The sequence below is a fragment of the Parus major genome, chromosome 8 (assembly GCF_001522545.3).
Source record: "Parus major isolate Abel chromosome 8, Parus_major1.1, whole genome shotgun sequence".
NCBI classification, from domain to species: Eukaryota; Metazoa; Chordata; class Aves; order Passeriformes; family Paridae; genus Parus; species Parus major.
This window is the reverse complement of record NC_031777.1, coordinates 9,934,217-9,959,153: the sequence shown is the minus strand read 5'-3', so window position 1 is coordinate 9,959,153 and position 24,937 is coordinate 9,934,217. Positions and strand designations below refer to the sequence as shown.

General features: G+C 35.7%; 1 protein-coding gene across 4 annotated transcripts in view; it reads right to left on the bottom strand.

Annotated features, from left to right (window-relative positions):
- The window catches only part of CAMSAP2 (calmodulin regulated spectrin associated protein family member 2), an 82,152-nt gene that overhangs the window by 23,086 nt on the left and 34,129 nt on the right, over positions 1-24,937 (bottom strand). For 2 of the 4 annotated variants that reach the window (XM_015636211.2, XM_015636212.1), the window contains exons 3-7: positions 18,560-18,721; positions 17,795-17,878; positions 11,766-11,798; positions 7,535-7,676; positions 4,221-4,360 (exon numbers count right to left, since the gene is read on the bottom strand). In XM_015636211.2, the coding sequence (XP_015491697.1) occupies positions 4,221-4,360; positions 7,535-7,676; positions 11,766-11,798; positions 17,795-17,878; positions 18,560-18,721 (561 nt within the window). The remainder of the gene's footprint in view (positions 1-4,220; positions 4,361-7,534; positions 7,677-11,765; positions 11,799-17,794; positions 17,879-18,559; positions 18,722-24,937) is intronic. The other 2 variants (XM_015636213.3, XM_015636214.3) reach the window with 1 other exon arrangement.

Sequence of the window (24,937 nt, the reverse complement as noted above, 5' to 3'; positions counted from 1 at the left end):
TTCTGAAAGCTTTCATTCTGTAATAAATATGCCTTCTGCATGCGCTTGGGTGAGCAGACTCTACAGAACTCAGCACAGAGCAGCCAGAGAAGCAGCATCTGTGCTGAAGGACATGCAACCCCCCAGGCAAGAACCAAGAGCCTGCAGAATGGCCCTGTTGAATGTCCAGGAAACCACACGCTCAGAGCAGCAGGCTCAGCCAGGTCCTTACAGGACCAGCAGCGTGTGCCTGTGTCAACAACAGGCTGTACAACCCACAGGGGCAGCAGTTATTACATGCAGACAAAGATTCTATCTATCTAGCACACCCCAAGGGACAAATTAACCCCTTGAGAAACTTTCTGCACATGTTCCCCAAAGCCATGGATGGGCCACTATGTGCCCCTGCTTCTGGGAGACCATGGGGTTTTCTACCCTGTAGAAAAATGACTCTGTGTGTATGTGCGTGAACTCTGTGAACAAATGAGTGCTGTGTGTGAATAGTTATGTCTTAGTAATAACTGAGTCATGTACTGATAATGGTAGTTGAATTAATAGAAAGTGTTCTAATATTGTGATCTGAGTCTCACCGTCAATCCTCTATTAGTGAAGAGAGAATGTACAAGACATGTACATTAAATGAATAACACAAATTTAGGATCACTATTTAAGAAAACAAAACACAAACCCACAGATTTGTAAAGGCTCAGGTAAAGGAACACCTACAAAAGACAACAATTAACTGCCTGTCAATTGATGCAATGCCAAGTTCCCATGTAAGCTCTCAAATCATGGCAAACACCAACTGATTCTAGTTGTCAGTCAGTCCCCTCTTTGACAGTTAACCTCCAAAATGACTTGTTCTTAGATTTGAAGCCTACGGCCCTACTAGAATAAAGTGACAGAGAACGATCAAAAATTATCAAGAATATAATCAATTACAACCAAAGATGTGTTTTTAAACTCCTTTAGAAATAATTTCCATGTATCTCATGTGACAAATGGAACATGTGAGATGTTTATTTTAATTCTTTCTCTTCAGTGACCATACAACATCCTGATAGTAATTATACATTCCACTGGACAACCAAAGCACAAATGCTACACACCTCCTATTATATCACAATACTCATCAACTGCTGGGACAAAGCAATAAATAAGTCTTTAGGGTTCTGCAGGGTGGTTCATACTTCTCGTGATGGCGCTTTATGCAAGGTTTTCTATTTCTACAAACTTGTTCTTTGAAAAGGCAAAACAAGTGCATGTCAAGTCACAATAAAACAATTCCTTCAGCTCTGTGTACTTGCCCAGATACAGGTGAAGAACAAGATAATTAAAAATAAATACTGTCTGAAGATAAAACTGCTTACAGGAGAAGGGCAAAAAAGCAATCTGCACAAGTAAGTAAAGACAGATTCAAGATTTCTATTATTTCCTTTCGTTAAATATGCTGGGAGGATTCAGAAAATGTGATTATTTTTATGTAATCACTCTCTACTTGTGTTTGTCTGTCTCAAAGGAAAACAACCAGGAACCAGTATGGTCCCTTGTTGGTGCCTCAAGCATCCATGGAATGTATTGAAATATTTTTTTCTTCAATATCAGTAGCCCTGCCTTAGTAAACATCTTATGGAAAACTTTACAAGTGTATTTTTCTTAGAGGCGAAGAAATAGGCAATAAGGAGCAACAAAACTTTCTGCTTCCTCTGATTATGACACATTAAAGCTGTCTAGAAATCCAGACAAAGCTTATTTTTTATATTTTCTCTGTGCTAAACCAGAACTAAGCCAACAGTCATCTGCTATGAAATCTGAGAGCCTCTATCAAAGACTTAAACATCCTCAGTGAAGTCCCTGTGTTTCTGTGGATTTTGATGGAAAAACTGAAAGCAGGCAGTGTCACTTTAGTCAAGTACTGAACTAAATTTCTGCATCATATGCTATCTCTAACCTACCTTGATTAAATGTACCAGGACAGTGCAGGGTGCCCTGGGAAGAATGTGAGGTATGTACTTTGTGCTGGATCACTTAAGAAGAGGTTCTGCTCTCTTCCTTCTCAAGAACTAGCAGCAAGTCAGGATACCTACTGTAATTTCTAGGACCACACAAGGCCCAACATTGTAATTCCAAAAACTCTGATTTTTTTTTTGAGGCCTTTTCCAGTAAGATATCAGCAGTTGGTATTTTTTACTTATTCTGTCACCACTGTGAATGTAAGCCAAAAGATTGTAAGATTTTTAAGCCAAAAGCACAGTGGCACCTACTGCGCAGTACAAGCCACTCTGAAAACAGACAGGAATTTCTGCTGATTAACAAAGACACACTTCTATAAATCCTAAGACTTCATACAATGTACATTTTGTAGGCTGAGATAAGAATAGCTTCCACAAGCCAGTGACATTCTATGTGCAATATTTAAAATATCCATTTACAACACAAGTTTTCTTAAAGTGACAATAAAATTCTTTGGAGAATAAATACACTTATTAAAACATACTCTTAATCAGATACACTGGAAAACTAAGGAGGAACTTCTTTAACAATGAATTTATTTTTAAAGTAAATTAATTCTTAACACTGGAAAAACAGAGTTTACAGCACTAGAAGTTTCCATACCAAGTTTTAGAAGAAAAACTTGGCAGCCTTGATTTGGAGCATTTACATCTAAATAAGCATCTATGCCACAGCAACTTGTAAAAACATGATCACAAAAGGGCTTTCTCAGATCTAGAAATACTCTAACTCTTTGAAAGAACTCTAAATCCTATCTAAAAACAGTGTTCAGAAACAGCAAAATCAACACGCCTGCAGCATGTTAAAAGTATAAAGTCTGATGCATTGGGATATTGACAAAATATTTACTATATATATAAATTTATTTTTTTTAATTGAAGCTTCCTAGTACATACTGGGTTGAAAAATAATTCAAGCTATTACTATAAAAATGGTATGACTAATTGTCATGGATCGAAGCAAGAACAATCAACTGAGTTTACTCCATGTATGTGTAAGCAGAGAGAAACCATCAAAATGCAGTGAAGGATGTAGTGGCTGTAGGACTATGAGGTGCAGCCAAGGCGGACTGCAATGCAGCAGACTTCATCAGCATGTAGGTAGATCACTGCATGTGAAATTTAACAACACCAAAAGCTGAGTGAAAGCAGTCACTATGCAACTTTGCATACACAAAATAAATCAGCAACAGCTAAGTAGTCTAGACTTCGGTCCTACTGCCTTTACTCACCCTAGCAGCTCATTACTTATATGAAAAGGATTGGGTTCAACCCTACAGGAGACAACAAAGCTGCATTCAAGCTCTGGCCTCTGTGACTCTGCTTGTGAGATTACTAGAAAATCGTAAAAGCAGTGAAATGACCCAGATATTTAGAAAGCAATTACATCCCATCTGCAATGGATATGCTGACTTCAGAAAAATAATATTTCATTCCCTAAAGGCAAGCCAACAAGAATCTTAAGCAAATGAAGAGTGTTTTATATAGAAGAAAGTCTTGGTGAAACATAATAATGAAAAATTAAAATTACAATCAGGCAAGAAATCATTCTGTTGCTCCCTTTATTTCTGCACAGGCTTAAAGAATTACAGAATAATGCTTTATTTTCCTCTTTCTAAAAGAGCAAAATATTAGATTGATTGAAAACACTTAATTGCTTATTCAAACAACTGTATTTGTTGGAATTGTGTTACTGCTTGTATTTGGGGCATCAAGCCACTGGATTTTCCAATGAAATTAACTCAGAAATTTACACTTTTAAAAAAGTGAAAGAGCTTTAAGTTAAAAACCCATAAATTACTGTATATACAGAAATGAGTAAGAACAGTGAGTAACAATTCCATACACATATCCTCAATATTTCCTGCCTTTGTCAAGGTCTTGATACATTTATACTAATGAAGATCACTACGACATTTCAACAGAAATATTGCAGATTACAGACTTCAACAATTAATAAGAAAGAAGATAGAGTGGGCAATAGTTCTGCACAAAACCAAAGTTTTTACAAATCCTTTCACAAGCGCTTTTTCAAAAATACTTTGAAATTACTAGGAAAATGACATGGCCAAAAAGAAGGTGGCTTTTCATTCTGCTGAAATTTGTGTCTTGCATGCTATGTCACAAGAGAAGCCATACAGCAGCAGACCAAAAAAAGACTAAACATATCATAGGCAAAATAGTTCTGTGGATGTTGCTTGCATTTTTATTTAATTGTTGTATTTTTACCTTTATTGAAGAAGCTGCATAGAGCATGTCCTCAAGACTGAAATGGCAACACTGGTTGAGGTATTCCTGACAAAACTCTTGAATCAACTGTAGGTTATACAGGCTGTCAGCCAAAGACATCGTATCTTTCAAACAAATATCTAAAAAGGAAGAAAAGAAGCAAAGTTTAGATACAACTACAGATTTGCAAAAAAGTGCTTTTTGGCTTTTAGATTCAGGAGCATTTACTTGATAATTTCAGACATAATTTCTGCACTACCCCTCCCCACCAGAGACTTTTGTTTTTTTAATTCAGCAATGAAAGAAATTCTTAATTCTTAATTCTAATTCAGAAATGAAAGAAATTATCTACATTTTATCTTTGCATTTCTAAATATTTATATATTTTCATAAAAATGAATTTTGTTTTTCACTGTTGACAAGTTAATTTGCTTCTCTGTTGCCTTTTGTGAAAATGTAGGTTATCCTCTCACCCCAACTATTTCCATGTAATGAAAAAAAATATTTAATCACTAATATTTTTTTTCTATTTTATTGTTTGATTTTCTACAAAGCAGTGGCAATAAGAAATATACATGTTTTTGCATACATTTCTCTGTACATCTTAGTTCTTTGTCTTTAAACAGGGACTTAGGAGCACATTTTAATACCAACAAGCCTGAATCTTCACAAAAAAACAGCCTGGTCTTAGGAATTCGGGTTTGTGGGTTGAGATGTTTGAGATGAGATGATGAGATTTTTCAAGAAGCTGACGGCTGTTATATGAATTATCACTCTCTAAAACTTCTATTTAGAGACAAAGAAGTGCTGACTGTGAACAGACTTATGTAGCTATACAGCAATTTTTGACTGCTATTTATGCCCAGATAGTCTCCGTTGTCTTTTTATGACTGCCTCTTGGAAAGTTAAGTAGCAACAGTAAGTACCATGAAAAAAAAAAAAAAGTCTTCTTTAAAAAAAGGACTGAAGGAAAGATTTAATATACTTCCAGAGCATGAATCAGATTTTATTCTTTAAGCAACAATATGTAACAGAACTCCACATAAGTTTTGAATTGTTAAGGATAAAAGGTTTCTTCATAAAATGAATCTACTTTGATGCCAGCAGGATAAGGATTCCCATACTGAAGAAAATCAGACATAGTCCATAATTCCAACCCCATAGATGATGATCAATAGGAAAAAATGTTTGTCTAAACTGACTGAAATGAGATTAAATTTAGAAATGCAAAATGTGAAGTCACACATTTGAATCTAATAAAATTCTAATGTGATTCACTGACTGAAGATGATCTAGAGCAGAGAGCTCTCATGTATTAGCCAGTGTAAACATATGTGCCTTTGGCATCATGCAGCTATGGGAAAAACAAACATGATGCTAAAACCTATTAGAAAATTTATTTCCAGCAGTGACAGAGGAGCACTGCACAAGGTAGGAATGGGATGTCAATCTGGATTTCTCTGTACAATTACGACCATCCATAGTCAAGAACGATAAACCCAAACTGGACAAATTGCAGAGGAAGACTACTGGAGATAATAATGAGAATGGAAATCCACTTCAGCAAGGGAGACAGAAAAGGCTTGATTCTGTAGCCTAGGCTAAAACAAGAGGGAAAAAAACATATAGCTTATAATGTGAATATCACATTATAAGCTATTCACACCAAAGGATACTGCTGCAAGAACAAAGGCATGTAAGACAGGCTACAGGCACACTTAGGTAAAATTCAAGAATGAAATTTAAAATCATGTTAAAAAATTGAACTATACAACAGTGAGTAAGAAGAGTACAGATGTACAAGAGTTTGACTGTTTCAAGACAGAACAAGATAAATTCATGAAAGGGATTATATAATTTTGTACAATAGTCAACTTCTTGACTCTGTAGGAGTCCTCTCTTGTTCTTTATTCCTTCAAGGAAACCTAGATTTGAAAGTGAAATGAAGACTTTATGAGAAGAGTTAATCTATTTCAGACTACAGAGAACCCTAGAATACTTTTTTTCTTTTTTGTTAATGCAATTTTAAGCATTTTTGCATATGTATTTTTATTGTCTGCCTTCTTCAGTTTCAATACAGAACCAAATATCAGTAAAATTCAACATGCATCAAAAATTATATTACCTAAGTACAGGGAAGATGAACAAAATCTTATTAAAGTGTTTCCAGTTGCTTTGGAGTACCTTTGAATTTACTGTTGAGACAATGACATGCACATTTGTATCTTTAGGAAAGATGATGTCAAGACACCTAACAAGAATATTAAAATTAAAGTTGCAAAGATGACATGTGTCTTTGTGATGCTTAAAGCCAGATGCTGGAGGAAGGTGCTGATCACACAAGACCTTTCAGACTGTCTGTGTTCTGTCTGCGCCATGCTGGAACAGGACAGAGGGACCAGGTTTTACCCCAGTCAACACCACCCAAGCTTTAACTCTTCCCTAATCACTTATAATAGCATGCATTTGGCTGCAATGTTTATGTAAATTGAAAGTTCTATTTATGAAAATTCTCAAGCTGCAGAAGAAAGGCGAATGAATGCATCTTTGTGCCTTTCATCTTCAATGCCTACTGCGCTGGAAGCTCCCTATAAAGTGGTTGTGTATATGAATTCCAGATTTTAGTCCTTAGCAAGCTCTAAACCCTTCTTCATATTCCTGGATTTCTCAGGATGTTTCTGTATAAGTGTTCCCACGACATCAAAGGTATCATAGAAAGAACACAGGCAGAAAATGATGGGTGTTAGCTGCCAAGACATTTTACAGCTCTTAGTTGCCAAGAGGAAGGTATAACTCTACCAGGCTGCTGAGCAAAAGAATGAGATGAAGCTGCTCATCATCACAGACAATTGCTATTATAGAACAGCATGACACCAATACATTCTACTATACACTTTTGGTTACTCTATAAATGATCCAGGTAGGTCTCAGGTGAACTAAAAGCCCAGAATACAGAGCAACTATTTGCCATGCAGTGCTGCAGCTATGTAGAGCTTAACTCTGAACTCTTCTAAGTTTTATATCTGTAACTGCTCAGATTCACAAAAAGCACGCATGCAGCTTCAAGGATAAGAGTTTTGCAGGTAGTTTCAAGTATGTTTATTTTAGTGTGACAACATAGAAGCAAGCACACCAGGGAAAGACATCTGAGCTTCTTTTATTTAAATGTAAAAATAAACAGGCACAAAATTTATATTAAACCCACCACATTCAAATTATGCCTGCTGTATACTACATTTAAGCACCTTCCTTCACTCACAGACATTTAAACCTTTATGGCCATGTATACAAGCTGAGTGACACGCCAGACATACCTTCCAGTTTAATGATATCTGGACAGTAGAAGTGGATCAGGGCTGCTAAAGCACAACCATCTGTACCATCCTTCAGCAGATTCTCCACCAATGGAATGCAGGGCAGCTGTTTAAGCAACGTTTGCTCCTTCCGGTAACGAGCCTACAATTTGAAATGGAGAAATTTAGAGAAACAAAGGCTCTAAAACATATGAAGAAACATACTCATACTATAGGTTTTACACTGTTAGTGAAATGCAGTATCCAAGAAATAGCTGGATATTCTCACTATTCAATTTCCTAAAACTATTCCTGTTATTATTTATCCTCTTCAAAATGTAGCAAATCTAAGAGGAAAGGAACAATGCCAATACTGAGCTTAGCCTTCAAAATTACCAAGTTTTGATGATCTCTCTATAGCACATTAAACTAAATAACATTCTATATTTTAATTAAAAATTAACAGTAATTATACAATCAAAAATCATCTGTGCACACACACAGTGAAACAAGTCCTTAGCTAGTGCAACTTCAGTTTACTGGCAAGTCACATGACTCTGAAGTTAACACACCTAATTATCTTGCCCAATATCAGTCATATAACTGAGTTAATGACAAACTCAGAAACAAGTAAATCTGCATTTGATCAACTCCATTTTTATTACTGGCATGTGTCACTATAAGCAGTCATAAAACCAGAGAATTATTAATGGTCAGCTGTTATAACCATGCAGTGACCAGTAATAAATGGAAATATTTCAAAAATCAAGTCAGCATATAAAGAGATCATTAGGTTAGAATATTGATATAGCATTTATCTGCAGTGAATATATTTTCAATGGGTTTATTTTTTCTTTTTTGTGATACGAGGAGGGTTTTCTGAAAAAATGGACTTAATATCATTCCTATTTTATTCCACTTCTTCCTGGGAAAACAAACGGAGGTAGAAGAAAGTGGTATAGATTTTGTTAGTATTATTTACTAAGACATTTTTAAAACAGTAGTGAAGGGCTACTGCTGGATTCGTACCACAGAGCCACTTACAAGTAGTAGAGAGTTTCTGAGTTCAGGTTATGCTATTTAAATGGACCTATACACACTGAGCTGCAAGTCTCCCTGTAGGGACTCTCAGAAGTCTTTGTGGAAATCACTCTTCCCAGCAAGGCTAAAACTGACTGTTCCTACCTCCTACTCTTCACCTTTTGGCTGTGCTGGAGCAATTGCTGATAGGACTGTATCAAAACCATTGGTCCAGCTACAGCAACTCTCTCCTTCTTTGTTTCTGCGGTGAATGAGTGCATGAGCAGGGATGGAGGTTTTATGGGTGGGGTAGAAATTGTTTAAGCCACGTAAAAAGGTCTGTGGAACCACAGACTAACCCTGAGGGCTGTGCTCACTGGATTTCTGTCAAGGACCATGTGGGATTATTTTAGTGAATGTCAGAGCCCCCTAACTGGACTAAGTATAAGCCTAATCTGGCAACAGCAGCCACATCAGTTCTACAGAAATAAGAAGCTTGCAAGTGGCCCAGAGAACTTATACCTCAAACAATTAATATTTAAAAAAACCCCTGAGACTTAGTTGTTACTTCATGCTTTTAGTGTAGTTGTATTTGTGTGTCAAATACGCTTTATAAAAATTAAAATCCCATTTTTATGTGTTAGAGGAAACAATAACACCAAAATAAAATCATAGTCCTGTTATGCAATGTTAATATTCTTTTCTCCATGTTCTTAATGCTTCCTAGTATCTCTAATGAAATAGGCAAATTATAATTGCAGTGAAAGTTTATTCTTTCTCAGTCTATGGCAATCCAGTGACCCACTATGATGAAAATGCTCTAAGTTTTAAATTCCATGTTACTGTGTCCATGTACGCCCTCCTCAACATAACTGAAATACCACAATTTAATTATGATTAAGCATCAATAATGGTAACAGATACAGGATACTGATGGACTAAACATCATGATTCAACAAGCTCTGTTTAATTTATATATTCTTTGGAATACTATCTTTTAATGAAGTATTCAAAAATATTTGAAATTCACAACACAGTGGTGTTGCACAGTAAATCCTGTGAAAAAGTACACTGCACTTTGATGATGCCTTCACTGGCCTTATGAACAGTGCCCACCCATGCTAGAAAATGTGTCATATCTTTGAAGTGGGCATAGAGGACTTAAATCATTTTAGAGAATGCCAGGCACATTACTTCAGGAAAGATAAACTCATATAACCCGGTCTGCTAGCTTCATTAGTGTATAGCAAGCATCATGTTTCAATTTGGTTGAAAAGATATAAGAAATTATACTGAAAAAATGAAAGACTAGTAATTGCACTGTATTTTAAATAAACTTCCATTTGAAGAAATGCACCTCATCAGCTGCACTGTTTACAAATAAATATATATATATATATATATATATATATATATATATATATATATATGCAATAATGCAAAAAGATGAACTTCTACATTATAAAGCTCCAGGGCTAATTGAAACAAATGCTAATACAGGCATCTTATTTCTAAGATCCTAAACGATCCTGATTTAGCATCTTTGAGTTTATTCCACTTAACCTAGTCTAGGTACAGTCAAGACACTTGCCTAGAAACAAGGTCAGCTAAAGATGAACCAACAGCATCAGCTACTCTGTCATAACTGCTTGTGTGTATTCAGAGTTAATCATTAACGATGAATGCTCTTACACATTTACCATAGAGTAGATAGCATGTTAAAAATGTACTTATCAGAGTTTTTAGCTGCCTCTGTGCTTAGGAATATCTGTCACTATGAAATGTGCTCTCTTCTAAAGGGAAGAGACAAAAGACTGGCTGAAGTGATAGCAGCCTGAATATTATCAGTAGCATTTGGGGTTTAACTGCATCTCTGCTGAACTAACAACACAAAGTAACATAATTACCACTAATTCAAGTTGTTTACAGATAACTGGCAGGCAAACTGGAGTTAGCTTCTCAACAGATTGAGTATTTTAGGGTTGAATATAATTTTTATGCAGAGACTCACTAGTAAACCAACACCCTCGACAAAAACAGAACATAGACATTCTGAAACTGTTTTAAAGTAGCCTTACCTTGACAAAATAAGACAAAAAATTGTGATACCATGGTCCATCTTATATTATTTCTGGATTATTCCCTCCAATTAGTTACACTACCTTAATGCAAAAACAAAATTAAAGGGCTGTATTGTGAAGAGCAAAGTGTCTGTGTGTGTCACAACTGTAATAAACCTTTATAGAGCAATTGCTCACAGAGACTGTCAGGAGTCTGAACACATCTCAGCCTGCTGGACACAGTACTTTTAAACTGCTTTCCCAGACACAGAGTAATTTTTCTTGTTGAATACATGCAACTGCTTTGTTATTTTCAATTTCTTTTGCAATATAAGAAAACGTTTCATTAGTTATGGCAACAAATACCTGAGGGACTGCTAGCTCAATTATTTGGTAATCTTTAGCTTGATGATAAAGGGGAATAAGTTCTTTGGAATTCAGATCAGAAGTATGTAATTCTGAATATACCTGAACAGCTGTTCCCAGCCAAACCCCTGAATAAACTGAATGCACATCAAGTATGAATTCCTACATGACAGAGGAAAGTAATGATAACCTCAAGATGACACAGCACAGAAAAAACAAACTTTATGTTACTGCAGACATGAAAAGTTATTTTTTTTCTTAGTTTTAGTGAAATTACAGTCTCACTAAAAGTAGGCTACTTTGGGTCATTTTGTGTGGGGAGAGATTAACAGCAGTCTTAAATCAGTTGAAAAAATGGGGAATTCTAGATGAATGGTGTAATGATTGCATACGCTTAGAATAAAAAAGGTTTCAGATTGCATGTAGCATCAACAATCAAAAACTACTTCTGCAAGTCTCTTTTTAAAAGAGAACTGGTATCAAGTAGCACGTGTTTATTGAAAGTTTATGAAAAAGTAGTTTATAAATGTTCATTTGACATGAGTTAATAACAGGTAGCACTACCTTGTACAAACTCACTGACTGCCTGAAAAGTAATTCCTTATCCAGCATCATATCTCACATTTTTTTTGCACAGATTACCTTGCAAAACAGGCTTCTGCAAGCATGCACTCCTTTGCAGGGCAATCTGTTATAAAATTATCTCATACAGATAAATGAGATGAATGATTAGACCAGCATGACATGGACAAAGCCATTCCCAAAATAAGCAATTTGATCAAAGTGAAGCAGTTGGGCAAACTTACAGGAACCAGTTTCCAAAACCATTTGGTAGGAGACTTCAGAGGAAGCAGTAGGAAAAAAGGATAAAAGCAAAAAGCAAAGGGGAAAAAAAAAAAAAAGGAACATTTTATCAGATTTCATAAATTACTTTTATAAAGCAATTTTCTTTAACATTCTTAGTTTTATATAACAGTGAGTTGTAATTTAACGGCAAGCGTAAGTGCACTGTAACCTCTGCGTATTGAGCTAATTAGCAGCAATAACACTGGAGAACTACGTCTGCACTCTTTGTAGATCAACATTATAATTTTCCCACATGAACAGCTAAGATTGTCAGATCAATGCAGTTTTATGGAATGTTTTCACACATCTAATTGTACTCTACATATGCAATCCAACTGAAGAATTCATTTGAGACTTGGAGTCATGATATCACAAGTATCAAAATGAACTCCAGCAGCACACATAGGGAAGCAGGGAAGCTAAAGCAATGAAAAAAGGGATTAAACCCACTGTGGTACAGTACACCCAACTGCAGTGAAGCTTGTGTTAGTTACTTCAAGCCAGACAGTAACATTCAACAACATTTTTAAACAATCATATGATAGTTTTCAGGACAACAAGAGGTACAGGCAGTTATATTTTTACAATGACAAATCACATTAGCATCAGCTACATGATGTGCAATGACCTGAAATGCAGATGGAGTTTTGATTACTGGCACAGGAATTACCAGAACTAATACATAAACCTCTAAACTCATACACAATCAAAAAAATACTAATCTGAAGCACACTGATTTTTTTTATGCAACTCTGTGCACTAGTCTGGCATAATACTAGTATTAAGAATAAAAATATTATGTACCAGTACACACAGAAAGTATCACCACTCTTGATTTCATTGTAGAAAAATAAAAATCAAACCTATTACCAAAGTGCAGGAGAGAATTAATTTTGTTTTTAATGAAGATAAATATTTTCTGGAAATGGTAAAAATGTAATTTAAAACTACCATGGTACAAACTGCTATGGAACCTTATTATTTTATGTAGTTGTTAAAATACTGTGCTTCTATAAAACACTGAAAACAACTGTAGTAATATTACAGAGCTTTTATGAAAAAAAGCTATTGTGCACTAATGGGTGTGCAGTAGTAACACAGCTGTTCTCAACATCCTTCTCCTCCATTTCACTGGATTGTAGCAGGGAAGAATCCCAAAGGCACTTAGAAGAAATCAAATATAAGATGCATGTCAGTGTGTGGCTCTGAATATTTCTTTCACACCCAACTAAAGCGCTTTACATAAAATTCAGTTTCTCTTAATCCCACTGAAAAATGTCAGTATTAGAACAAAATGCAAATTTGAAAACAAATTATCTTAATTTTCAACTGCAATCAGGAATTCTAAAATGTATCATAAATCAAGGTTTTGACTAAATTGGCTGAGATCAGACCTAGGCTGCCTATTATTCTATTTAAGACACGAACATTCTTCTTGCATTTATCAAAAAGCAGTGTATTTCTGACCTGGGCTCAACAAGTCCACCAATGTCCATTTAATGCTAGGCTGAAGAAGTACTCTTTGGAAAACAGCACACATTTGTTTCAATTCTGAAGAACAGCTCTCCCTAACAGTAAAAACTTAAAACTAGTAAACCAATATATATTTTTATTTATGCACTTGGTTGAAACTGTGATTGAGATGACTATGAATATGTTTCAAAGGGCTGAGAGACTTTTGAAATTTAAATTCAAAAATGCCGTAAGATTTTTAAGTACACATTTTCTAAGGCCACAGGAAAAGAGATTAAGGAAAAGCTGAAGTCTCTTGGACAACCTGGAAATTCAGTGGCTTTTGAACTGTCACTTTAGATAAGCAAGACAAAACTTTTTTTGCCCTGGAACTTCACAAAAATCAGTCACTATAAAACGAACTAAGCAGAGACCCCTGGCTGACTTCTTCCCAATGCTTAAAACACCAATACTAAAATCAAAACCCACAAAACAAACAACAACAAAAAAAATGCTGAAATAACAAAATACTCCCTCAGGTTGAGAGCCTATGGTTTTACATAATGATTTTTTTATACTACCCTAACAAAAAGTTTTAAACATGGCTATGATAAATTTATTTCCATATAAACTCATCTTAAGGTGCCAAAAAATGATAGTCATGCCTTTCATTAACTGCTTGTTTCTAGCGTCTTATTTGCAACATCATTTGTGTTCATGTAGCTGTGCACTGATTGCATCAAGAAACTGATTCTGCTGCAAACTTTTCTTCTTTACAGGTTAGCTTTTGGTAACAGTGTGGATTTAGGTAACATTAAATTCTAGTGGAAAGTGGAACTACAGTGTTAGGGTTTTACCTTCACACAACAGGTTGCACTGTTTAAACTGATCTTACAAAAAGTTGGAAGAATTCAAGTACTTAAATGAAGTTACATTTGTTTGTCTCATATGATTTGCATTTGACTTAAATCTGTTAGGACTGATTCAGTCTAAACCACAGAAGCAGACTGAAGAGCATGCTTTTGAGAAAGTTGCATCTACACTGAAAATCAGCAATTTAACCAGTGCAATTGTACATTCACTATGTATTATTCAGTGGAAGCCTGAAAATCAAAGCTATTTACTACAAAACTTGAAATCCTAATTCTGAAAAGAGATGCAGGGATTCTACCAGAAAAAAACCCTGAGGTTACCACAAATCATCAGCTGATCAAGGTCCACTGAGGACTACCTGGAGCTAAAAATCATACACACTCCTTCCTCTCTTATCGTCTACAGACAGCTAGTAGTAAAAGACAGGGAAACAAAACAAAAGCAACCTCATAAACTGTTAAAACTGATTTTATCTATCCAGACATAGAAAGCAGGTATATCTTATAATTTGTAGTATCTAATAATTTGTATTTGATGTTTAAACCTTTCGTAAATGTAGAAATTTACTATTCATTGCAAAAAAGACTCACCACAGTTCCATAACAACATAGTAACACAGTTTGACAGGCTTGAGGGCTGCACCAAAAATATTTTTCACAACTGATTAATTTACAAATGTGTGACTGGAGGAAATTATTTAAAAATTTCTATGTTAACTTTGTTTTACCTTTTAGGTACCTAATTTTCCTGCTTCTTGGCCAGAAATTAAACCTAAGGAAGAGTTTTCCCTATTGACTAAAATTATCTATTCTTCCCATGTTTGCTTGGCCATCTCTAATCAGCAGAAGGGGCATTTGGAATTTAAATTTAGTTCAGGTTCAAGACTTAACCATACCTTGGAAACTGAAACTTAAATAAACAAAGTTTTTGTCTAGAAAAGGGAGATAGCAAAGATTCTTAAATTTTCATATGGAGTTCACCATTTGAACTGCTAAATGCCTTGGTAACATGGAAAACATAAATTAAAAAGCCCCAGGCTGAAAATTACAGTGGAAGACTGAAAAACGGAACAATGGATAATTCCAGTTCCCCTTCATGCTAAGTTTTAAAAAACAAATAGAAGCAGCAGTTAGGAATTTAAAAACATCAAAGAAAGAAAATAAAACAATTCAGATACTGATAATTAAGCTACAACTATAAAGGGCATAGAAAACGCTAAAATATATATATACACCAGCATAATTTCATTTTTTCCAAAAACTGGAAAATCATGTAGTAGGGCTTTAGTTAATACAAAGTCAGAATTTAATTCCCCCCTGTTCACCTTTTTAAAATAAAAGAATACCTATTGTTACTAATAACTAAAGCCAAGCACAACATGAAATTAAATATTATATATGTATTTCAACAAGACCCAAACCTGGTACAGGAATTCAGCTACAGTTATTTCACAGCTTTGCTGAGTGCAGAGGTAAGGCCAGTACCATCAGTGATTCTGTGCTTTTAAAGGAGGAATACATGGACTGATGCAATATGGAGATAGAAAATCAATGCAAAACACCCGAGCATCTGGGAATGAACACTAAGAGATGTTTGACAGGATCCACACAATAATTTGACAGAAACTCCTATCAGAAAGGCTGGCCAACTTGATTTGATGCAATGGACTCATCCAATGCATCTGCATTGGTTTTCCTCGTAAAGCCAGCATTCAGTACAAACCTCAGTTAAGAAATACAGGGATGTTTCATGTGTTTCTAAACCTCAGATGTTTGCATGCATGCAATGACCATTACCTTTAGGAAGAGTAAGAAGAAACTTGGGAAATACTGTGAGATATATGACTAAAATAAAAGCTGAAATATCAGAGCAGTAAATTAACCTTAAGTTGAACAGTTTCTCAAAGAAAACCTGGAGTTAAATAGTCCTCATTCTAATACCACCCCCAAGCATGGAATACCTTACTTGATGATGTAATTTATGCAGCTGAATCCCCAGTGAAGCAAAAAACATAACATGCACCTGGGATAATAGTATTAGAAGTGTAGAAGAGATGTACAGAAGAGATGGCCTTAGTTACACATTTTTTTCCATGATAAGGCAACTATTGAATGATTTTGCTATTTTCCCAATGTACCTTGGCCAACAAAATTGGGCTCTTGTGTTCTGTTACAGCTTCACGATTCATCTAAAACACCACAATACCATTTTTAGGTAAATGTGTTATTCCCCTGAGTCCATTTATGGAATCAGTTACAGGCTATATAATTTTTTCAACAACTAATGTAAAAATGCTAATAGTGAAGATAGATTATAAACTAAAAAAATTATCCTTTTACTTCTAATATAAATTGTAAACTGCAAGTGAAAATAAATATTACCTTTTTTTTACAATACAGATAATTTTATGGAATCTCTCTGATAATAGTTTTCACTTTGATACATATTTGTATCTCATGCACTTTTGATTTTTAAAATTGTTCTCCTCTTTCCAAGTGACCTAAAAACCACATAAAACTTCCTACTATTATTTTCAGGATAAAGAAAAACCACTAGAGAACAGAGGAACGCAGGTTATCATCCCGGCCTCTGTTTACTTTGTATTATCTAAATTTGAGAAATGAACTTGCCAAGGACATCTTATTCTCCAGATTTCTATAGTACTATCACTACTGAACACAGTTTAAATTTTCCACGGCAGGGTATATGCACCAGGGTCACACTAGTATTGTTTTCTTTTGCTGAGTCACATTAGCCTTCATTGGCATTCCTTATATTTAAAAAACTCCTACAAATGCAAAGATATTCACTACACTCATCTTTTTTGAAGCTGAGTATCTAATCCAGGTTGGTAATCTGCCTCTCCCTCAGAGTGGCACTGGAAAGGAGGCAGGAGCTTATGCGAGAAAGGCCAGTCTGGGAAGGAAGATTACAGCATTGCAGCAGCTTGGAAACCTGGTCTGCATTCATGTGCAGGGATAATACCAAAAGGTGTTCAGACTGATTATCAATTCTTCAACAATGCTTATATCAAAATAGGGTGAAGGATCTTTCTGAAGCAAGGAATTTTACATACTCTGGAACTGTCTGCTATCCCTACATATTTTGATGGGTGTTTAATGCTACTTAATTAACTAAGCTCTGCAAACAAAAGAAAAAAAAATCCTGTTAGGAAAGGGAATCAAACATAATCTGTTTTTATTGTATAGATAATAAAACCTATAATCAACCAGTATTTTTGGATCATAGCCAGAGCAATCCTTCCCATGATATTACAGACAGATCTCTCTTCTGTAATTCATGTAATACACAAGGAAAAAACTATTAAAAACCATGGAAAAAACTTCTGGTCTTTTTCATATCAGATCTGGGGTTTTAATTCACTCAAAAGTATTCATTATTCTTAAGTTCCTTAGCACTAATGTAACAGATGTTTCCCTGCTATCAAAGATTTATTTGTCAGAAAGGACAACTGGCTATAAAAACTGCAACTCTGTTCATTTTATCTTTAAGTGTGTATTTTCATGAAAGTGATAAAACCAATAACAAAATGAATACTCCAAGTTTGCTTTCTTTAACAAGAAGTTAAAAGCTCAATGTCTCCTATGTCTTTTTACAGATAAATGCTTACTCTTGTTTAAAGTATTTTAACTCCTCCACCTACCTTTTGACTTCCTGCAGATTCTGCACTGTGATGCTCTTTTAGTTTTTGTTCTTGTTCCATGATGTCTTTCAAATGTTCATTTACCTAGAGACAAAATAGTTCATTCAGTTGTCTGTTCTAAGAAACAAATAGAAATTAGAAGTTCTTCAAAAGGTCTATAAATCACGAACACAGAGCTAGAGATAAACCAAACATTCCAGACTACAGCCCTGAAGCAAAACCAGCAAATGTCAGTCTCAGATGCAGTCTAAGGTCACTGCTTGTCAGCTTTACATTGTACAAACTAACCTGTCCCTTATTATGCTCAGTCGCATTTCATTAGCAGGGTATCCTTGTCACTTGATTTGATTATGCAGTGAAAGTAGATCACTTCAAGCAAAATTTGTTCAAACAAACAGAGTACCTTTGGGTTTAAATCATGACAAAGTACACAATGAGATGACAACTTACAAAGGGCCAAAAAGAGACCCTTGAGCAAGCACTGTGGCATCTCAACACATATCAACGACAGTGAGAGCACCTAGGATGTCATATGTAGTATATATTACAGTATTATTTTAAACTTCCCATTTATTTGATTCACATGTTTAACTTAGTTCTGCAAACTTTTCTTTTTATATTCCATAAACAGCAGATGAAGGAACAGTCTGTATCAGAACAGTCCTGATATACCTGCATACATAAATACACATCCTAGCCTCTCATCTCTAATCAAATCACACAGACAACAAAGAAAACCCCAGCTTGCTTTTCCAGCACTCATACCTTGTTTATCCAGTACATGACAGCATCCTCAATGTCATATGGTACCTCTGTAGCTTGGAAGAAGGTTGAATACTGCTGAGTGCATGTGATGACCTTCTCAACGCTGACCATCTCCACAGTGTAAGCCATCATGAGGGTGTCAATCATGGCCAAGTGAGCACTCTACAACGAGAAGTGTCAACACCTGATTAGTTTTCAGATCAAACAAAATCTACAGATCTTCTTATGTATTGCTTCTGAACGTGGCCACATATATGGAAAGACCAAAACTGTAAATGCTACAAGTTTTCTGTCTGGTTGTCAGATTTAAATGAAAAATAAATGAAAACAAACATAAAAGACTTAAGAACACAGATTAAATTGCAAACAATTTCTGTAAAAAAATTAACACCAAATTAAAAAAAATGAAAGTGAATAGAATAAGCAAGTTTAATGATTCAAACATTACATCACTTTTAACAGAGATAAAGAGATCTTTTAGTTTTGTCACCATAGCAAAACCAAACCCCCCTGTCTGATAAATGTTATTTGTACTGGAAATAAAAGCTGAAACTGCCTGCTAAACAACCTTCATCATGATGAAAATGCTGCATTAATATGTGAAAGTTCATCTATATTTAAAGTCCTAATCCAGGAAGAAGACACGATTATACTAATCTTTAGTAAAAAATCCAACAAAAGGATAGAAAAACATCCATTTTTCTTCTAGTAAACTAGTTATGTTATGCAGATATAAGGTAGGTGCCACAGCTATAGATACTCAAAATAATATACCTTCTGTTAAAAGAGGAGGTACATTTCTTCTATATTGAAGAAGAATATTGAATATATTCTTCTCATATATTGAAAAATGATGACTATTCCAGTCTGTAATAGTTCAAAATAAACAAACAATCCCCCCCCCACAACGTAACACAATAACAAGAAAAAGAGGATGACAAGCAGGATTTACATTAGATTCTCGTGGCTGAGTAACAAAATGATGGTGGTTTTTAGAGGCAGTGCCTACAGCTAAACATATTTACTTCTGCTTCATGATATGAAAAACAGAAACAGCTTTCTAAGTATTAAACAAGATTTCCCATGGATCAGAACAATTTCCAAAGACAGTATTTTTAAAACATTGCCTTTAAACACAGCTCACAATGCAAATAAAGATCCCCAACCCTTTTCAACACCATCACTTCAATACTGTAAGAAATATTCATATAAACATCTCACAAGGTAGCAAGCTGCAAGAGCCATGGTAACAGCAATGAACAACATGAGTCACACAGCAATATGCTATCTAACCATCACAGTTAAAGTAGTTCATGAACATCACTTATTCCAGAAATCCCAGCAGGAAAAAGAAGAACAGATCCAGACTATGTGTTGGTCTTAGTGTTTGTATAATCAATGAAAGTGATCATGTTGACTTCAGAAGCAGGCAGCAGCATGCTTTGTTTCACAAAAAAAGGCAAACTACACTTAACAGACATTTACAACACTGAAGCTGACAGCCAGCCTTCCTGGGACAATCTTATTGTCCTTGGACACTGGGTATGGCCTCTCTGCCATAGAGTTCATCTCTGCTCCCAGCAGCAGCAGCACAGCTGGCAAGGAATCAGCACCTCCTCACTGCTGCCACCACTGATGGACTCAGACTCAATAAACTCCGTCCACCACCATTATTATGCCTTAGGAGCCTATTTACAGACCTTTATGGACAAATACTGATACAAGCTCCTCAGTGAACGAAGGAAAGTGCTGGGCAGCTGAATGTTGCCACTCAAAGTATTTAAGAAGGGAATGGGTATTGCCTGTGTGTAGCCTCACGAGGAGCCTGCACTCCAGCGTGCAGTGCAGCAGTGCTCTACAGGGATGCACGAGCTGCTCCTCTGCTGGCCAGCAATGCAGCGCACAGGAAGATCCAAATCAAGTATCACATGAACTTGGTGTGTGTTGTGAGGGATTGCAGAGCCTGGGACAGCCATACAAGTCCATGTACTTTTGGTAGGAGTTCCCAGAGCAGATTGCAGAAAGGTGGTTTAGCACATGTAACACACAGCAAAGAAGGGAAGATTTACATCATCTCTGACATCCGGGGTCACTGCTCTAATAGCAGTCTTATAATAGTCTTTCCTTGCTACGTCTTGCCTAGTCTGAATGGCACCTGAGTTAAAACCATGTGTTATTGCTATTTTCAGAACCTCCCACCAAAAATAAAAAGGAGACATTAAAACAGCAAGAAAATTCTGGATTTGCTTTTCAAGAGTAGGTAGAGCACAAAAATGTGTTTTCCAGCCAGACAAAATGGCCTCATAGAGAATGCTACTGCTAGGAGTGTGCTAGGAGTCATCCAGGCTGACCCAGAACTGTTCACACTGCCTGCTGCACAAGGGGATTCTTTCCACCCTTCACTCCCTGCTTGCAGGGAGAACACTGCCTTCCATGTGAGGTCTGACAACCAAGGAGGCTCCCACAGGTGTGAAAAGCAGCATCTTCTTGCCCAGCTGTTGATCCATGTGTGGTGCCCTGGCTACTACACCTGAGCTCTGAGACCAGCCTGCAAGAAAAACCACCACTGAACTCCCCTGAGGGAATTTAGTAGCCTTCACCTCCCATGCTGGATCATCAGCTTCTCTGGAAAACACCTATGAAATGGATTGACAGTGGAAAGAGAAAGCTGCTGAAGTGTTGCTAGAACTGCCAATATGCTCAATACATTATAAATACATTAGATAAAGTAAATTATTTACAGTTAATTAAATGAGTCTCATTTCAATGCTTCTAGCAAATCATTAATGAAGTGCAAACTACTTAAACAAACAGAGAGAAGAATGACCTTAGATAATAACTTGTACTATCAAAACTAAGTGCAATAAACTTTTACCAACACTGGCTAGATTCATGTCACAACCTTTATTTTATACAAGCAATCAAATACAAGTATCTTCAAGTCTCAAAAGTGACTCAAAGTTACTTTCTTTATAATCCAGACAGGACACTCAGAACACTTTTAAAAGCCAGTAAATAATAAAAAGGTTAATGAGTATTGTCCTGAGAAACAATGAATTGCCACTTCTTTTAGCTAGCAAAAATCAAACTTTTGATTTTATATAATAGTTTCTTTATGAATGAAAATATTTAAAACTAGTAGCACATAGAAATTTGCAAGCAACCAAATAAACATAGGATAACTTATCTAAAATAGCTGTTTGTTTAGTTTGGTTTGTTTGCTGAGGTTTTTTTGAAAGGAGTTACAAAAAGAATAAGAAAACTATTTAACTGCATATACAGCCCTATTGGGTTTCTTCCACTTATTCTAGAAAGAGCAGACAAGTTGCATTCTTTTAAATCTCTTCATTCACTGTGCTCAAAAACAAAGAGTAAACTAAAAACTGCACTAAAACTAAAAATAGTGTCCTACTCTTCCAAATACAGGCTTTGTCATCATAACTGCTGAAGTTTTCTAAAAAATCACAAGTTTTAAGAAATTCTCTTGATAGTAATAAAGTTCTGATTTATTTTTTTTTTGCCTCTCTCACTGAACAGCATATTTTAGGTACAATTAAAAAAAAATCAAGATGGAGAGTTCCCTTTACCAGTCAGGTCCCCAGTTACAAGTGAATTATGCAAGGAAGCAACATTTCATATCTGAGGGAGAAACAGAAACCACTTTGAGCTGGGCAGAAACTGGGATCAGCCGCTCGGCAACATCTTTCTCCAGACGTGCCTGGACACAATGCCTGAAGGAAGTGCCCAGGAGCTGCTGACGACTGGGATGAAGACAGTACATTAAATTTTCTATTTGCTCTGAGGTGGCACCATTCAGATACACAGCCTAAAAAACCCAGGCACGATTTCATGCTGTCACATACCTCCCACATCCAGAATTGCAGCAAGGCATAAATAAAGATGTACAATTCCAAAAAAGAAAAGTAATTTTAGAGGAATAATTCAAAAAACCCCAAATGGCAACATAAAATTATACAAAACCATTAGACAAATATATTTTTAAAAAGGCAAGATCAACACAGCAACAGTGAACAACACAGGAAATAATACACTTTCCCCATAAGTGTTACGCAGAAATTTGGTTTAAGCCAATTCAAAAAACCCTTCTTTTTTCATTGATTGTTTCACTACAATGGTGCAAAGTAATAAAGTCTTAAATAGAACGCAACAATATATTAAAAAATACAAAATTCTGGATTCTTAGAGAGATTTCATTTTCTAAGACACAAATGTGGTCTTGTCTTTCCCAGCTACAGCCTGCACAGAACACAAGAGTTTTAGCTTACTAATCTTAATAATCTCATGTAATTACTGGTTAGTTTCTGCCCTGTAATGTAGGTTCCACAGCTTTTTGTTCTATTGCTGAATAGATTTCAATAAGAAGCTTACAGAACTGCAGAAGAAAAATTATTCTGAGCATGGCTGCTAATGCTTTCCTGTCTGCCTAACATTTGATTACAGAGCTTTCTTCACCTCCACTGAAGAACTGAAAACAACTTCATTAAAAAGTGTACTAAGCAAAAGATGTATATGATACCATACCCATAGATACTTATGGATAAATACCACAAATTACAGACAGCTCCTACATTGCTACCTGCTATTAAGGTATTTCTTATATTCCATTAAATGATACTCAGGTCAGGAGTTCTCTTTTGAACTCCTCTTTAGGAAAAACATAGACAAACCCATTTCCTACTACAGTACTTGAAGAAAAGGAAGAAAGGAAACAGAAGATATAATTGTTACCCTCATGCTAAGTAGAAAAAAATAATTAATTCATTCTTTCATGGAGAATTTTATTGTAATAAAAGTCCCCTTAACTCACTATGCTTTGGAGAAGAGATTTGATCTTTGACAGACTAGCTTTTGTAAACAGAAACATGTATCACACAAGTACATATATTTCTGGCTAGATTCACTGAAGATTTTGCCTCAGCTAGATCAGGCACTTGAGCAAGCAACACAAGAGACCAGCTCTCTACATCTAGCTGGGATAATTTTTCTATCTCACTTGCATCAGTAGTTAGCATGTAACCAACTGCTTCTGCCTTCTAAAGACAGAGGTTTGGATCCAGGTACTTTTGACACTACAGTAAAAAAACCCCAGTAATTCCAACAGTTTGATGAAAATTACTCTGATTATCAAGAATATAGATGGAATAATCACTGTAGGACACATACCTTAGGAAAAAAGGTAAAACGAGTTGCTCATATCCATGGTAAAAGAAAGAGAGTAATAGTAGGTGAATATGGGCTTAAACATACAGGAAAGGTGTGCCAAGAGCACTGTAAGGGTCTCCTGCCATACCACTCTAACCCACACCTGTGCATCTGGCTTCCCAGCAGGTCCTGTGAACAGAAGTTTGATGAGGCTGGCTAGCTTAAGCCTCCAGGCCCCTTTCCCAGAGACCCTCCTCTAGATAATCCAAGTCTCAAACAAATCTGCTGTCATAAGGAAATATCACCTAAACTCCAAGTCTCAATTAAAAATTGCAAAATTCCAGCTCAGGGAAAGTGTAGGCCAATGCTTGAATATTGCAGGGGTGAGGAAAGAATTAATAAGTACAGCCAATAGGTGATAACTCTATTACAAATTTCAAAGCTATTGCTTCATTTGGCCATAATTTTTACAACAAAATGAAGACAATTTTGATACTACAGAGGAGACAAGTTCTAAAATATTTCAATCAACAAAAGGGAGCAGTCTGAAGTAGTCAGTTCTGCTCTGATTATTTTTGGATGCAATTCTGCTCTAGCCTCACAAAGCACTTATGCTTAGCACAATCCTAAAATAAGCCCAGCTGTCTAGTTAGTCTTGTCCTGCAAGGGAATGATCATGCTGAATTACCTCCTTGCTACACTGCCATGAAGAACAAGGGCTTAACTCTGATAGGATGCTTACTCAGCAAGAACAGGCATTACTGAGTCACATTAAGCACCTTGAGACAGGTTCTGCAATGCACAGGGAATGGGTTTTGCTTTCAAAAACCAGTATTTTTACAGCCTTCTCTATTTGGTAAACTTCTTAAATTTAGTTATCTATTATATGAATATATATGTATATATATATATATATAGACATCATTGTTGGGCTGACTATACATATCTGACACAGGAAACATAATTAATTTATATAAAAAGGATTTCTCAGATACAGATACTGGCTATGTTAAGCATTTTGATAGCACTTATAAGTCTGGTCTAAGGTTTCTTCATTATACTCATAAGGGAATTTCATAGTTTGATCTATTACCTCAATCTCAACTAAATACCTAACAGAGATTCACAGATTTTCTGGATGACATATCCAAGTGACACTTTGACCTACTGAATTTCAACTTATTTTCTAGTTTCACATGACCTAGTTTGAATTTT